This window comes from Monodelphis domestica, chromosome 6 (assembly GCF_027887165.1).
Source record: "Monodelphis domestica isolate mMonDom1 chromosome 6, mMonDom1.pri, whole genome shotgun sequence".
In the NCBI taxonomy this organism is placed as follows: Eukaryota; Metazoa; Chordata; class Mammalia; order Didelphimorphia; family Didelphidae; genus Monodelphis; species Monodelphis domestica.
This window is the reverse complement of record NC_077232.1, coordinates 61,550,977-61,567,960: the sequence shown is the minus strand read 5'-3', so window position 1 is coordinate 61,567,960 and position 16,984 is coordinate 61,550,977. Positions and strand designations below refer to the sequence as shown.

At 42.0% G+C, this 16,984-nt stretch overlaps 1 protein-coding gene and 1 non-coding gene across 2 annotated transcripts in view; both read left to right on the top strand.

The window, feature by feature from the left end:
- Nucleotides 1-11,760, top strand: part of CTR9 (CTR9 homolog, Paf1/RNA polymerase II complex component) — a 28,691-nt gene extending 16,931 nt beyond the window's left edge. The window contains exons 17-24 of the mRNA XM_001367535.5: nt 149-294; nt 1,274-1,345; nt 3,175-3,310; nt 3,508-3,660; nt 4,359-4,513; nt 6,734-6,830; nt 8,030-8,142; nt 10,698-11,760. Coding sequence (XP_001367572.1) covers nt 149-294; nt 1,274-1,345; nt 3,175-3,310; nt 3,508-3,660; nt 4,359-4,513; nt 6,734-6,830; nt 8,030-8,142; nt 10,698-11,106 — 1,281 coding nt within the window. The 3' untranslated portion in view covers nt 11,107-11,760. The remainder of the gene's footprint in view (nt 1-148; nt 295-1,273; nt 1,346-3,174; nt 3,311-3,507; nt 3,661-4,358; nt 4,514-6,733; nt 6,831-8,029; nt 8,143-10,697) is intronic.
- Nucleotides 11,761-14,771: 3,011 nt separating this feature from the next.
- On the top strand, nt 14,772-14,830 carry MIR12297I (microRNA mir-12297i). Its single transcript, NR_162935.1, has one exon. It is a non-coding gene; the product is annotated as a microRNA mir-12297i (primary transcript).
- Nucleotides 14,831-16,984: the final 2,154 nt, after the last annotated feature.

Sequence of the window (16,984 nt, the reverse complement as noted above, 5' to 3'; positions counted from 1 at the left end):
AGTTTCTGTTTAGTCTGAACCAGATTTGATGGTTGGGATGGGATGTTGGTAGATCTGTGAAAGCTGTCCATGTGAAGTTTTAGAGCAAGGTCTATCTCAGGTGGTTCAGCTCATGTAACCTATTTCCTTTTGCTTTATATGAATACAGGCTAGACATGTGGCCCCCAGTGATACAGTTCTCATGTTCAATGTGGCTCTGGTACTTCAGAGGCTAGCGACTTCTGTCCTTAAGGATGAAAAGAGTAATCTCAAGGAAGTGCTTAATGCAGTTAAAGAACTGGAACTTGCCCACAGGTAAAGAAAATGCTTTTAGAAAATGTCATTTGGAATACTTTATTTTCTCATTCATTCAGCAAATATTTCTTAAGTGTACCAGATACCAAAAAGAGGCATTAAGAGAGATTGCCATAAAGATAAATATAATAGCTTTCCTACCCTCAGGCTAATTAAAATCTAGTGTTGGTCATCTATATACCTGGCATTTGCAAAGGTTACTTAGGTTAATTTCTTGATGAAAGAATAAGGAAACATATTGTCAGGCATAATTATGTAAGGAACTAAATGCAGTCCCAGCAATATTTGATGTGGGCAAACTGTTTTTTCATGAGCCCTCTCTAACTTGTTTAAAGTATTCTTCTTCAATACTTAAAAAGAAAATACACAATTCCATTTGTATGGTTACTTATGAACACAGAGTACTTTCTGTTAGAGAATTTTAAAGCTAGCATAGAAACCTTTTACCTTCATATCTTTTGTTTATATTTTGATTTTTTAAAGACTCCTTGAAGGTAGAAAAAAAATTTTTTTAAGTAATCCTATCTCTTCTCCACAAGGGCTTAGAACACAGTAAGTATTCACTGAGTGGTTTTTGGGACACTGACTTAATGATAGGTTATTTTTTTGGTTTAACTGGGGACAACATTAAATGTGAATTTCCTTATTTTGATGAATTTTGCAAAGTCAAAATATTCCTGCTTATTACTGATAGCTTTACTAATTGTTAATTTTAATTACAAGTTTGTCTGCTCTTTAAAATGTTATTCATCTCAATTTAACTTTTGTTATAATAGCATTTTTTGTAGAAGTAGAGTCATGGTGACAAATCATGCACAAAAGTCAACATATGGGTATTATAATGATTTTTTAAATTGTAGAGCAAATTTAAAATTCTAAAATGATTTGTTTCATTAGACATTGCATAATTTTTAAAACAATGCATAGAATGTTCTAGCAACTTACTATTAAATACCTTTCCCCCTCATATTTGAACTAGGTATTTTAGTTATTTGAGCAAAGTAGGAGACAAAATGAGATTTGACTTGGCCCTTGCTGCTACAGAAGCCAGGTAAGCAACCTTGTATTTCTAAGACATGGCATTGTGTTATAAATAAAAAAGTGATCTGGAGTCTCAGCACTAGAGTTAAAAGCATTTATTGGTGAAGAGAGGAGAATTTGATACAGATAGAGAGAGTGAAGAGAAGAGAGTTTGATACAGATAGAGAGTGGTCTCAGCCTTTTTAATTTAAGGCAAATCAGGTTCCAGATTTTAGCCCAGTTCAGACCCCTCCCTGCTTCACTGCTGCTTGCCAAGTGCCAGCCCAGGGAGTCAGTCTGTTCAAGAGCAGAATACTTTTCAGAATACTGTTCAAAAGCATAAGTAAGGAGAGCCCCTCTCCTTCCTGAGCTTGCCTTTTAAACCCCACTAACTCCTCCTTCGATGGTGATGTTGCATGTTGACACTCACACTGATGCCAGGACTAGGCAATCCTTGGGATCAATGTCCCCTAAATAATGTATTTCACACAGTTGGTTGGTATCAATAAACTTTGTTGGGTATGGCCATTATTCTATGCTATGGCTGTCTAGGAAACGTAACAACAAAAATCAAGGGTTAATTCTTCTAGAATTCAGCCAGGCTCAAGACAGGTCTTGACCAGCTGTGTGACCCTGAGCAAGTCACTTGACCCCCATTGCCTAGCCCTTACCACTCTTCTGCCTTGGAGCCAGTACACAGTATTGACTCCAAGATGGAAGGTAAGGGTTAAAAAAAAAAAAAGACAGGTCTTGAAGTGAAATTTGTATTATCATGGATAGTCTTAGATGAATCAGTCTTGGGACACCTGGGCTCTATTCCTAGCTTTGCAATTCACTGTCTCTCTATGTGACAGTAGGGAAATCACTTCTTCTCCCTCTGAGCTTTAGGTTCTTCATCTGTACAAGCAGGCAGTTGTACTACTTTGTACTACTCATATTTGTGTGTGTGATGTTTTGCTGAATAGATTGTATCTTCCCTCCTTGAGGGAAAGGACTACTTTTATTCTTTGTCTCTGTTTGTGATAGGTGCTTGATGAGAGTTTGTTGGTTGATTGATTCTAAGATCTTTTTTTATGAGTCTCTGATGTTGCAAATTCCTAAAAAAAACTCAGCTGTTCTGTGAACTCTGTCTATGTAGGCCAAAGTTACTCTTGTCCTGACTGATGTGCCTCCTCTTAGAGAATTCACAGAATCAATTATGTACAAATGCTGTCATGGAAAAATCATTGTAGGCAAATCCTAGAACAGCCTTTCTGAGCTTCCATAAGGTGAAGAAGTTGGACTAGCCCAGTAATAGTGAACCTATGGCATGCATGCCAAAAATGGCATGCAGAGCCCTCTCTGTGGGCACATCTGTAGTCAGCCACCAGTTTGTTACTAGAAAGCCAGAGGGCTAAGCTATTCCCTTCCCCCTCTCCATGTGCCTGAGGACATTCCTCACTTCCCCTCTCCTCTGCCTAGCAGCCCAATGGGATTGATTCCTCTCTCCCCTGTCTGGGGTAAGGTGCTGAGGATGGGGGTGGGGGCAGGGGCATAGCTCTCGGTCTCTAAAAGGTTTGCCATCATTGGACTAGATAATCTTGATGGTTCCTTCTAGCTCTAAATTTGGGTATTTGTTATTTCCCCAGACAAAAAAGCATTTCCCATGTCCAAGTCACAATGTATTGGTGAAGTTTTGAGTTTGACATATTTTCCTTTTTTCAAATGAAAAAGTATTTCTTAGCATCACTTCAAGGTTGAATATATGGTTTTAATTCAATGTGAATTAAGACTTGACGTAAAAATCAAATTATGCCCCTTTGAGGGTTATTTGCATGCTGAGGATCAGCTCCATGACCCATGTTTCTCCAAATGTTCTAGGCAATGCTCTGATTTACTGAGCCAGGCTCAGTACCATGTGGCTCGAGCACGCAAACAGGATGAAGAGGAAAGAGAGCTTCGGGCCAAACAGGAGCAAGAGAAGGAACTATTACGGCAAAAACTGCTGAAGGAACAGGTTCTGTTGACTTGTTTTCTATGGGGTATGGCTACATATAGAGGGTTCTGAGGACACCAGGAACAACTGTCCTGTCAAGGCAGGTGGGGTGGATCTTTGGGGAAACTCCATGGAGATAGCATCTGTGCTGCCAGGGCCTTTTGGATGCACAGGGGACATTCTGACTTAACTATCTCCCTTGCTTTTGTATTTCACAGGAAGAGAAACGCCTTCGAGAGAAAGAAGAGCAGAAGAAACTCCTTGAGCAGCGAGCCCAGTATGTGGAGAAGACCAAGAACATCCTCATGTTCACAGGAGAAGCCGAAGGGACGAAGGAAAAAAAGAGAGGTGGCGGCGGCGGTGGGGGCAGGGTGCGTACACCTTCTGATGCTCAGGGCCCAGACCTGTGAGGCCTGGTTCCTGGGGTGACAAGAGATGGGCCCAAGTCCAAGGGAGACAATGGTAGAAATGGTCTGATAAGCCCACTTCATGCAGAAATGAGATTCCATTAAAAACTGATTACATTGTCCTTCTACTTGCCAGATGTTAAGCAACTAAAAAGATTCAATAGTATTCTTTCACTATGGAGTTTTTAAAAACTTGGTCTTGGCTTGGGTACCATTCCCTGAATATTTACTAAATGGAAATTAATGGATAAATGGAATGGAAGGATGAAATGAGTATTTATATTGTACCTACTATGTACCAAGTACTAAGTACTAAGTGCTATGTGCTATACTAAACACTTTACAGATACGATCTCATTTGATTCTCCCAACAATCCTGGGAGGTAGGTGTGATGACTATCCCCATTTTACAGTTGAGGAAATTGAAGCAGACAGGTTAAGTGATTTGCCCAGAATCATACAGTGTCTGGGGCTGGTCTTTCTGCCTTCAGGAAAAATGCTGTATCCATTGCTCTATGTTCCTGCCTCAATGGATCTATAAAGTAAAAATAGCTCTGATAGGGTAATTGGTTATAGATCCCTTTTTGCTATTTTTTATTAGTACTTGAAGGTTATCTCCACTTGCCAAGTAATAATTGGCTTTGGTTTCATTTGGATTTCAGCGTTCTAAAAAGGGAGGTGAGTTTGATGAATTTGTTAATGATGACACTGATGAAGATATGCCTGTGTCCAAGAAGAAGAAAAAGAGGAAGGGCAGTGGGAGTGAACAAGAAGGAGAAGAAGAGGAAGGCGAGAGAAAGAAGAAAAAGCGGAGGAGGTAATCTGGTTTCCTTAGCTCCCCGAAAACAAAATGCCCTTCCCAGATCGATACAAAAGTACAAAAATAGGGTCAAATTCTCCTAGCTTCTGGATTGTAGTTTGTGCTTGGATAGTTGGAAAGACCTGTTGGTCATGTCTCAGTACAGATCAACCTTGCTCCCTTCTCCCCGCGCCCCCCCCCCCCATCCCTTCTAGTGTCTTGTCTGAGCCTCATTATATTTCCAACAGACCAAAGTCTAAAATGTACTTTAATGTCAATATGAGCTTATTGACCTTTGTGAAGTAGGTGCTCTTGTGACTCCCATTTTTACAGATGATGAGTCTGATGCTGAGGGAGGTTAAGTGATTTGCCCAGGGTCCCATAACTAGTGAATGTGTCAAGCTGGATTCCAGCTTGACTCATTCTGACTCCCAAGTCCAGCACTCTAACCACGTGCCACCTAACTATTCCAAATTGCTTTGGGTTCAGTTTTCTGGTGAACTCTTCATGATTAACTAGATTAGTCCTCAAATAATAAATCAATCAATGAATGAATGAACTATGAAAAAACATCTATGAAATACTGTGCCAACCTCCAGAGATACAATAGAAAAACCAAGACAGTACAAGTGAAGAATATAGTATAAACAAGAAAATTTAGCTGTGGAGAAAATGGAAGAAAGTACTCAGGAATGAAGCAAAAGGGCCCAGGGGTGTTTATTTTAAGTCCATAAGTCAAATGACAGGGCCAGGATCTGCAGGGCTATTGGCAAAGCCTGGTGTGCCTCCATTTTACTAAAAAGATTAAAGGTGGTAGTTCCTGTCATGTCCAAACCGTGTGAGTTATCGAGCTCCTTGGCAGAATTCTGAAGGGGGTGGAGGAGGAGTAGGGACATCCTCTTCTCTCCTGGCCCCATGCATATTCCAGGTCTTTCTGAGGCTATAATGAAGATAATGAATTGTGGCATTCAGAGTTTAGCTGGCTCTGATAGATGCAATAACATCTTTTTTCTGATTATTAGTGAATACAAACAATTCCTATGGTTCTTAATAGTTTTCTTATTTGATTATATTTTTTCATTAGCATAGAAAGTTCATAAAGAAAAAGAGAGGAAAATAGCCCAAGGTAGCCATGGATATGGCTTCAAGTTAAGGAAAAATCCAGTAGTAGAGAATGTGGGTTAGAGAACTGTGGGCCCAGGGCTAGGCAAAACACTGCCCTCAGTTTAATTCCATATCTACAAACATGGAGTCTTCTCTCATCAGTGTGAGCCTTAAGCTCTTTCTTCTTCAGAGCCAAGTAACACCTGCCCCAGCTTGTGTTCTGTTGGTATCAGACCTTTGAGAACCTGTGGTATTCTCCATGCCACAGGGAGATCTTGGAGCAGGATTTCTAGAGAGCTTAGAGTGCTGATATTTAGAAAATTGGGAAAGCTTAGTCATCATTTGGTCTTCCTGGACATTTTAGTTTAAGGATTTTTTTTTTACCTCCCTTTCTCTAAGACAAAAGCTCTTAATCTGGGGGCTACAAACTTGTTTTCTAAAATTTGAATGAGTTATACTCCTATGTAATTGGTTTCCTTTGTAATTCTGTGTATTTAAAAATATTTTTCTGAGAAAGAGTTTCATAGGCTTTTCAGGAGACCATGACAAAATAGTTCAGGATCCCTAATCTGAGACTGTAGCTCTGTTTGCAACAAAGAATACTATGATATCAAGAGACCTAGAACTTTTAACAGAACTTACATCTCCATGTTTCATCTGTACTTTTTGTTTTTTTGCACCTAGAATTGCAAGGTGGACTTTTTGTTTCTGATATTTAAATCGTTTGGAAAATGAGTAGCAACATTCTACCCTCTGCAGTTTTGAGGAAGATATTTTGCGGGGCAGAAGAGCCTTGATACCGCTTCTCAAATTGCCCCCATTTAAGTGGCTGCCTCTTACAGATCTATGGAAAGCTGACCCTGCATTAGATAAACAGAAAGGGGCTGACGTTTCCTCAGTTTGTCAGCTTTCTTGAGTGCGTGATTTTTGCCGTCTTGTGCCACATACATAGAAGAAGGCTCTACAAGAAATAGAAAACCTGGTCTCTGTTCATGAGGACTTTACAGTGTGATTATGGAAACAAAATATATACATTCATATAAAAAGTATAGCATTATCCATTCATAGGGGATTATTCTAAGAGGTATGAATGTTACTTAAGTCTACTCTCTTTATCTCTTTGTCTTTATTAAGACCACCAAAGGGAGATGATGGATCTGATGAGGAAGAAACTGAAAATGGCCCCAGGCCGAAAAAACGTCGCACACCTAGAGTAGAAAAAAAGAAGGCTGTAAGTCCATTTTCATAACCTGTTCATCTGCATGTTTCACTTTGGGGAGGAATAAGAACTGGACTTGTGCTTTTGTTTGGTATGTGGCACTTCTCAGATGAGGAAACCCTCCAGCAATGCAGAGCCACACCTTCTTGGCAATTTCTTGGTTTAGATAGTTGCACAGGGTCCTTACCCAGAGTCTTTTGGATTTTGAAATGAACTTTCTTCCCACTCCCATCATGATATTTCTTTTTTATTACATACCCACTGCAAATAAGAGAAATGAGGCAGGTGCCCCCGAGAGCCTTACATTTTGTGGGAGATGTGATGTTTACAAATCAAGTAAAAAGTCTATCCTGTGAGCCCAAGAAGGGTGACCTTAAGGGAGATGAGAATTTATTTCTTGCTGGAAGTTCTAGGAGGACTCTAGGAGAAGGTGACATTTGAGCTGTGTCATGCAAGGTAGTTAGGTTGGTAGTGGTCAGAGTAGGAGGGCATTCCAGTCTTAGAACAAACAGTAATCCTAATAATAATGATAGCTAACAATAATGATAATGATAATTGCTTTTACTTTGTGCCAGGCACAAAGTGCTTTATAATTATTACCTCATTTTATGCATAGAACTTTTCTGAGCATTAGATAATATTATCCCCACTTTACAGATGAGGAAACTCTGGTGAACAGAGAGTTTAAATGACTTTCCCAAGCTAATAAGATCTAAGGCCAGATTTGAATTTAGGTCTTCCTGATTCCTGGTTCTGTGCTGTATCCTCTATGCCCCCTAACTGTCTAAACAGTGGGAACAAAGGTATGGAATGAGGTAGGATAATAAATTATGGAGAATGCTCAGAGGTCAGGTATAGTCAAATTTGATTGGTTCTTAGAAAACATGATAAGGAATAATGGAAAGTAAGGTTGACAGAATCTGCTTAGAGGCAGATCATGGAGGCCCTAAGTGCCAGGAGTTTAGATTGTACTCTGTAGACAGTGTAGGCTTCTGGAATTATGAGAGGCACAGGGGAGAGTATCATTTGGTATGCCTCAAAAATAACTCCCTCACATAATGAGACCATGGGATACAAAATGGTAGTGTTTTATTTAAAGTTATTCAGTTGCCCTTTGGTCCTACTTCATATAATTAATTTAACATGATTAATTTAACAAAAATTACCTAAAATTAAATTTTACACTTATTGTGCATATATGTGTTTTTTAGCCTAAGCCAGAACGATTGCCTCCTTCAATGAAGGGAAAAATAAAGTCAAAAGCCATAATCTCATCAAGTGATGATTCTTCAGATGAAGATAAACTTAAAATTGCTGATGAGGGGTAAGTATTTTTTATTTTGGTAAGTGCTGTGATGATATATGTAGATGAAAATAATTGTTAAATAAGCCTGTCTGCTTGAAAAAGCTTTGTATTCTTGTACCAGGAGGGAAACGGAGTTTGGAGGACATAGGCTGTGGTTTGAGTGCCTTCACCAGTACTGAGTGCTTGTGCTAGAACAGAGTGTCCTCTGTATTTTTTCCTCCTCCCTCACTGCCCCTTATTGTAGGCCTAGGAGGGAAATAGTGGGCTCTGGGTGTTCATGGAATAAAGAATGATAAATAAATGGGAGTTTTGTACTAGGGGACTTCTCCCCTTATAATACTTGACTAAGCTGAACAGAAGGATCAGAAGACTTGAGCCTTTAGGTGGCCAAATTATAACAGCATAAAACTGTCCCCTTTATTTAGACCGATAGGCTATTCAGCCCAGGATTTTATTTCTGACAGAGACCACAAGACATGTTGCCAAAGGAGATGTCTTCTTTGCTGTCAGCCTTACCAGTGTAAGGAATGCCCCCAAAACACTCCAGTTCTCTCAGGACCCCATCACTGAGTACACTGAGTAGTATGATGACTCACATGTGAAATGCTGCTTTCTTCTCTTGGACTCAGATTGTTTCACACAGACTTTCTCATTCAGGCACAAAGCAAACAGGTCTCTTATTTACTTTCTGAACCCTTTATGTGACATTAGCAGTAGTTCCTCAACCTTGTCTCCCAGCTACTCTTTTCCATCTTCTAGAGGTCACCAACCCTCTGCTTAATCATTGAGTATCCACAATGACATTCCCTCTAGAAGACCTTTAGATTAAGCCTGTGCTTAAGTACTTCTCATGACAAGAAACATACTCCACAAACTGACAAGACCATTCCATTCTGGGACAAGATTATTCATTAGAAAGTTCTTCCTGATACTGAGCCGACAGGTTGTAGTTCTTACCTTTCAGAAAACAATCCCATTGATTCTTCCTCCTGGCAGCCCTTGAAATATTTGAAGACCCCATTTGAGTCTCTTTCTTTTTCCTCCAACTCCTGTAAAAAGTGTTCTCTTTTCCAGGCAAACCCTATATATTTCTTTCCACCATTTTTTATTTGAGGTGCTTACCAGACACCTCACTGCCCATGTTAGCCTCACCTAGGCACAAGCCAGTTAGTTTGTTAATGTCTCTTCTAATGTGTAACCCTGTCAACCAAACGTGGTATAGAACTCTCCCAATTTTGGACATTGTGCAGACCCATTGAAGCAACCTAAGATCATTTCAGCTTTTCTGCATCTATGACATACAGTTGATTCATGTTGGACTAAAATCACTTGAGTCTTTTTAACATGAACTCCTCCCAAATCATGTATTTTTCCCTCCTTTTTTGTGTAATTGATTTTTTTTTTAGTCAAAGTGTAAAACATTATATCTGTCCCAATTCAGTTGCATTTTGTTAGATTCCTTCCACGATGCCAACCTTTCCAGAGTCTTAGTATCTTTCATTGCACCATCTCATCCATTAATTTCATAAGTATGTAATCTATGCGTTCATCCCAAGTTCCTTTCTGTGTCTTATCTTGTTAAGATTCCTAGCCCTTATCTGTCCACTATATCTTTATTCTAATTATTATTAATGTTGTCCAGTCTGTTGGCTATTTTAGCAGTGAGCGGCATGATCTTCAGGAAGTTTTACCATGAGTCCAAGGTCCTTTTCCTAAATATCTTACTTTGCTTGCACTCCCTCTTCTGTTCCCAATACACTCATTCAAAGCATAGTGTGGATGAAACATCAATGAAGCTGTCTTAACATTCAGGAACTTTGTGAGCATTAGAGAAGTTGAAGCAGAGATTTGACTCACTGCTAGGATCCTGGGTGAGGACACACTGTGTTTTCTGCTTCTTGGAAATCTTGAGCTCTTTTTGGTAGCCATGGTAGCAGTTCTTAGAATGCCCAAGAGGCCTTAAAAATTAGGGGAGATCCTGTCCCTAGTATTAACCTATCTTTTTCCAGTGTTCACTAACTAGCAACTGTCCCCTATGGTCCTTCCTGTTCTGTGGTTTGGTTGGGTCATCCTCATTTGTGCTTCTTGGTACATTGCATCCTTGGGTGGGATGGGCTTCTCTCTGCTCTCTGATGCACATGAACAGATCCCATTTCCCAAGAGAGGGGTGTCTGCCTTTTTTTCCACTTCCCACTGGGGAACAGAGCATCAAGCAGAACATCAAATCCAGTAGGAAACTTTCTTGGAAGAATTTTCCAAGATTTTGAAAACCAGAACTAAAGACATTGCTATAGTTTAGGTATTTAACATTCTCCAGATCTCCGAGAGACTTATGCCAAGTGAATTATGGGATTTTTTGCTTTAACGTCTGTAAATTTTCCTAAGAACACAAATAGTTTACCCCTTTTTTCTCCACTTCATAATTTTATGTTAGGAAGTACTAGATTTTCATGAAAAACCACAGGTACCCCAGGGAAAGAGAGCGCCCCCTTGGGGTTTGTTTACCTTCCCTGTTCCTTGCTTGCTGAGTCCTCAAAGCCAGAGTCCTCATAACTGGCACTTTTGTTTGTCAGACATGCTAGGAACAGCAATAGTGATTCAGATGATGGTGATCTGCGCAAGAAACGTGTCATGTCTGAGAGTGATTCTGATGAGAATCCAAACCAGTCTGGGAGTGAAGCTGGCAGCCCTCGGAGATCCAGCATGCAGCAGTCAGAGGAAGACTCTGATAGTGACCGATCAGCTCCAAAGAGAAGGCGCTCTGTATCTGAACAATCTGACAACGAGTCCGTCCAGTCGGGAAGGAGCCACTCTGCAGGTTCGGACAATGAATCCCGGCCAGCTTCACCAAGTGCTGATTCTGACCGGGAGTCTGAAAGAGCTTCTGATAATGAGGCTTCTGCAAGGGGCTCTGGGAATGACTCAGAACCAGAAGCCTCCAACAATGAGGCCTCAGAACGAGGTTCTGATGATAGCGATTAGATTTTAGTTGTAAATAAGCTAAATTTCTGGAAGGAAACCTTTTTTTAATATATGAAAGCTGTGAAATGCTTGAAATGTTTAGTAAAACTTGTGAAATTTTTCTGAAGGCAATTTTTTTCTATCAAATTATATATTACTAAGCCCTGAGAGACATTTTCTTGTGCCAGAGACCAATATTTGAGTTTCTTGTGCAAATGAAGTCTACTCTCCCATGTGGAATAGAGCCACCTGTCATGTGAAAATTACATTTAAAAGGAAAAAAAACCCAGACATTCATTCCTTCCTGGATTAGTTTGGCTGTAATTTTGGCCTATGTCCCAGGTCCTCTTTGTGTTTAGCTGCATAAGTTTACTGATTTTTGAATAAAAGGTGCAAGGAATTTTCTTTTATTTCATTTCCATTATTATCTTTGTCTTTCTTGGGAAGTAGTTCAAGACTTTACTTTCCAATTAGACATAGAATTTGTAACTGAACCAAAATGCAAGCAAAAGAAGCAGGTTTTTTCCAAAAAAAAAAAAAACAATCCTGTAGAGAGAAGTCAATTACAGGCTTGGCATATAATTCCTCAGGAGAAAATTTGTATGAAAAGACCCTTGTTAGTCAAATATAAAGCTCTGCCTAAGCAAGCCATTTAATAAAGTTCTGTTGTTACAAGCTTTTGTGGGTAACCTCATTTATTTTGTCACTAAAGTGGGAGTCAGACTGCCCTGCCTGCATGGTTGATTGATCAACTGAGCAGAGGTGTGATGAAGACAATGGTTGAAGTGAAAAATAACTGGATCTTTAAGGAGGCAGCAAGTTCAGTGTGAGTCAGAAGGCGTGTCAGTCAGAAAAATCTGATGTCAGAGCTACACTGAGTGAGGAGTGAGATGGGCATCCCTTATTCTCTGCACTGACACGACCACATCTGGGATTTTTGTTTTGTTCTGGGTGCTGCGTTCTAGGAAGGTCATTCATTTGATTGAGGTCAGCCAGAATAGGTGAAGGACTTGGAGGGAAACGAAAAGAATTAATGGTGGCATGAAAGCTCTCTTCAGTTTTATTTGTGGCAGATGGCCTGAAATTGTTTTGTTTAGACCCAAAGGACAGAAGTAGGAGCGACCAGTCAAAGCTGCAGAGGGGCAAATTTGGGCTCGAGTTATTCATAAATGGGATGGGCTTTCATAGGAAGTAGTAATGCTCCTTCCTCCTCCCTTGAGGCTTTCAGTAAAAGGTTGGTTAGGAAAACCACTCATTAGGGAATTCTTAGAAGGCATTCTTGGCCAGGTATGGGTTGGACTTGATCTGTGAGATGCCTTCCAGCTCTTGAGATACATCTGCAAAATGAAACTGAGCTTGACCTCCGAGGACCGGTCTTGGAGCTCCGCCTCTGACCCCAGCTCTGGCCAGCACGTGTTCCTCACTGTCCCCTCCCTGAAGACCGAGGCTTGCATGGGTTTCTTGTGCTCAGAGGGAGTTTCTGCCGTACTGACACGATCTCAGGGCTGAGCCAATCTAGATAGGTCTCTATAGATAAACAGGAAGTATGTGAAGAGATTGGCATGGGTAAATATGTTCTACAGAAGAGAGAGGAGATCTTTGGAAGGAAGGCAGCACCACCCCGGGGTGCAAGGGATCAGGAAATGCAGGTGTGCGTGTTGGGCATGTCTAGATACCCCCGTGAGAGCTGTGGCATAGCGGGCCATCGGCCTCCAGGGCCCCCACCCCTCCAGCCACAGCCTGCCTGGGAGTCTGGCTGAGACGGTTCATCTCTTAGCAGTCCAAGCAGGTCTCCCAGACCCAAGATGCCTCCCCGGGAGCCCCTGAAGTGGATTAAACTGTAGGTCTGGGTAAAAAGGAGAAGCAGCCATCTCTATGTACGTATCTGCGTCTATATGTGTGCCTGCATATGCGTTATTGGGGTGACTTCAATTAGTGACCAGGGCCGAAGGCAGCCAGCCATTACCTTGTGAACCCTCGGCCTCGGGTGTCATTAGTGTTCTTGGTTGCCTCACTATGCTGTGCCCATCTAGTGATAAACAATGGCTTGTCCTAGGAGTGGCCCAGGCAGGCGGAGAGCTTCATCGTGGTTGGAGGCGGTGATTCATTTTTCAGCCATAGCAACTCTCGAGCTCCATCTCCCAAGGCTTGCGAAGGGGGAGCCATGAGAGTGTGGAGAATGCTCGGGCCCACGCAGGCCCTCTAAGCACTATTCTTCTGGAGGCCAGATGGGAAAAATAAGGCTATCTTTGCTTTAACAATCTCTTGTCGAAACTTAGCATTTCTGTGAATTATTTGAAAGCATTCTGAGAAGGGCTCTCTAGGCTTTGCCTGATAGCTAGCGCTTATTCATCATATGGACTGGGTGACCCTGGCCAAGTCACTTCACCCCCACTACCTAGCCCTTCCAAGGCTTGCTCTCTCTCATTTCCCAAAGCACTCGCTTTATAACAGCCCTGACAGGTTGGGCAAGATGGGAGTAGGGGAAGCATCATCCCCACTTTGTGGGTGGGAAAACAGGATCAGAGTGACCCAGTGACTTCCCCGGAGTCACAGAGCAGTTAAGAGGAGAGCCAGAGCTCTACTTTGGGTTTCCTGGGCCTGGAATTCAGACTTTTCTATTGGCCAGCATTCTTATTAGAAAAGTATTAAATTAAGGGCATATTTGCAATCATGGCTAATTCCATAAACACATACCAAGCACGGACCGTGTGCAAGTCAGTTGATGAGTTCTTGGAGGCACCTGCTACGTCCTGGGGATAGAAAGAAAGGCGGGAGACCATCTCTGCCCTCAGGGAGTTTGCAGCCTGAGCAGGGATAAAGTACATGCAGAGAGATTAAATATAAATATCATACATGTATATGTATATGCTATAAAGTGGATTGGGATCATGGCAAAGAAGAGATCCAAGCTGAGTGTTTATAAGAAACTTTGGTGAAGGTTGAAAGGATGGATTTCCATGAGGGGAATCCCAGAAGGCTTCCTGTAAGAGAGGGCCATTCAACTGGGCCTTGACTCAAGAGAAGGATCTCAGTAAGGAATGAGAATGTAGACTGTGTGCTGGGGAATTGTTTAAAATACAGCTGGGAAAGCAGTTTGGAACCAGACTGTGGACGTGCCAGACGAAGGAACTTCTATTTTTGTCCAGGAAACCATTTGTTTAGTGGTTTCTGTCGTGTCTGACTCTGTGACCCCATTTGGAGATTTTTTTGGACAGAGATCCTGAGAGTTGTTTGCTATTTCCTTCTCCAGCTCATTCATAGAGGAGGAATTGGGGCAAACAAGTTTCAGGGCCTTGCCCAGGGTCACACAGCTAGTACGTTTCTGAGGCTGGATTTGAACTTGGGTCTTCATGACTCCAGATCTGGCATTTATCCACCTCCAGGAGCAATGGGGAACTAGTGAAGCTCTAGGGCAGGGGTCCCCAAACTTTTTACACAGGGAGCGAGTTCACTGTCCCTTGGATCGTTGGAGGGCTGGACCTTTAAAAAAAATCTATGAACAAATCTGTATGCCGCTGTCTGGGATAGCGGAGGCTACAGTGCTGGCTGTGATGGGCCTGTCACACCTTGCACAGGCTGTCACCGCCACCATTATACTGGGCAGCATTATACACAGTACGGAATCCCCTCCCCCAGACCGCCGCTCACCATGCTGACGTCTTCCATTGCGCAGCCACATGATCCTTTGCGTGGCGCCTCGTTCTTGTTCAGTTACTCTCAGAACAAGGAGTCACGCAAAGGATTACGTCACTGGAAGTAGTACTGTACGTGAGCGATGCTGTGCTTTGCGGAGCTGCCACACACAATGCTCCTCTCACTGACCACCAATGAAAGAGGTGCCCCTTCCGGAAGTGCGGTGGGACCGGATACATGGCCTCAGGGGGATGCATGTGATCCACGTTTGGGACCCCTGCTCTAGGGGAAGAGAGAAGGGTGACCCAGTGAGGCTGGTGCTATAGAAAGATGATTTTGTGTGAACTGGAAAGGAGGAAAGGACAGCAGCGAGGCCATGATGCCAGTCTAGAGGAGAGGGGAAGAGGGAACCGTGTGAGGGAAGAGGGATGGGGAGCAACAAGACTTGGCCACTGCATGGCTGTAAAGTATGTTTGCCCGTTGGGGGACAGGGCTGGAGCCTTAGAGAAAATGACTGGTTTTTAGCTTGGAAAACATGGAAATTAGGGTCATGCTGACAACTAAAACGGGGATTTTCTGGGAATGAGAAGGAAGGTTTGAGGAGGAAAGTGATTAATGTACTCATTTTGGTTCGTGTTGAATTCCAGCGGCTCCCCGGGTGAAGCTGCCCAAAAGGCACTGGGAAATCCAGGACGGTGGGAAGGAATGGTGGCTGGATCTGAATAGATTTGAGCAGCAGCCCCATGGAAGTGATCACAGAAAGGATGAGACTGCCAAGGGAATTACAGTGTATTGGGCTGGGTCTGATTCCCTTTTCAGATATGGCGACCCCATAGTCTAAGAGTAAAGGGAGGCTGTAGGTCCTCCTTCACATGGCCTTCAGTGGAGTGTTAGTCCATGAGAACTGGCCTTAGGCTATCCAGGAGTTACCCTTTGCAAGGAGGATTCTTAACTGGAAACTTTGGGATTGGGCTTTCTGTGTTTTCTCCCCACCAGTCCAAGTTCTTTAGACATAAAGAACTTTAGCAGATTAACAAGCATTCCTTTTCTTTCCCTCCTACTCCCCACTCCGCTAAATAATTTTTAAGAAGGGACGCAAAAACTCTTACACCAAATAAACCTAGCTGTGCAAAATAAATTCCCACTTTGGCCATATCCAAAAATGTATGTTCCATTCTGCATTTTATATCCATCCTGTTTCCCTCAGGAGATGGGTGGCTGAGTCATCTTCAGGGATCCCCTCAATGCATCTGAAGCCCATGGATATCCCCAGGGGTGGTGGAGAAAGAAGCTGCAGCAGCTTCTGGAGCTCCCAAGCCAGAGTCAGGGGACCTGGCAACAGGTCCAGAAGAGAGTCCACAATACCTCTGTGCTAGTCCCTTCCCTAGAACCACTTCTGAGTCATAATTCAAGAGCACTTTCATTGAAGAGGGAGAGAGAATCCTGAAGGGCGACCGTTGGGCAATTCCATTGCCTGGACTCATGTCTGAGTCACAGTTTACAGGGAGAAAAGAGCGTTTTGGATCAAGAGGGAGTGGAAGGGCAGTATTGGGGGGCAGTATGACTTCTGACCCAAGAGATCAAGAATGAGGAAGAGTATGATTTCCAGTGCCAAGGGAAATGGGGCCCTAAGGATCAGTTTTGATTGCAACCTAAGGAATCAGGGACCCTTTTGGGGAAAAGACCAGAGTGAAGATCAAGAGGGCAGTGATCACACTAACTTGGGAGCACTGAGAATTTACAACCCCCAGAACTAGCTTTGAAAATAACAATGGGCATGTGCTAAATGTATATACATCAGTGAAAGAGAAAAAGCTCAGATCAATGCATTTGAGCATGCAAGAAAAAATTAGAAAAAGAATAAATTTTAAATCTCCAATTAGCACCATTACGGGAATCCTGAAAATCAAAGGTGAGATCAAAATGAAAGTTAAAAAACAAACACTTTGAACTAATAAATAAAAATGGGAGCTGGTTTATATGTGTGTGTGGGAGAAGCCCAAAATAGATAAACCATTGGTGAATTTGATTTTTAAAAAGAAAGAAGAAAACTAAATTACTAGTATCAAAAATGAAAAGGTTGAATGCACCACCAATGAAAATGAAGTGAAAGTAATTAGGAGTTATTTTGCCCAATTATATGCCACAAAAACTGATGATCTAAGTGAAATAAATATTTACAAAAATATAAACTCAGATTAACAAAAGAGGAAATAGAATACTTAAATAACCCTATCTTAGAAAAAGATTTTGAATGAACCAT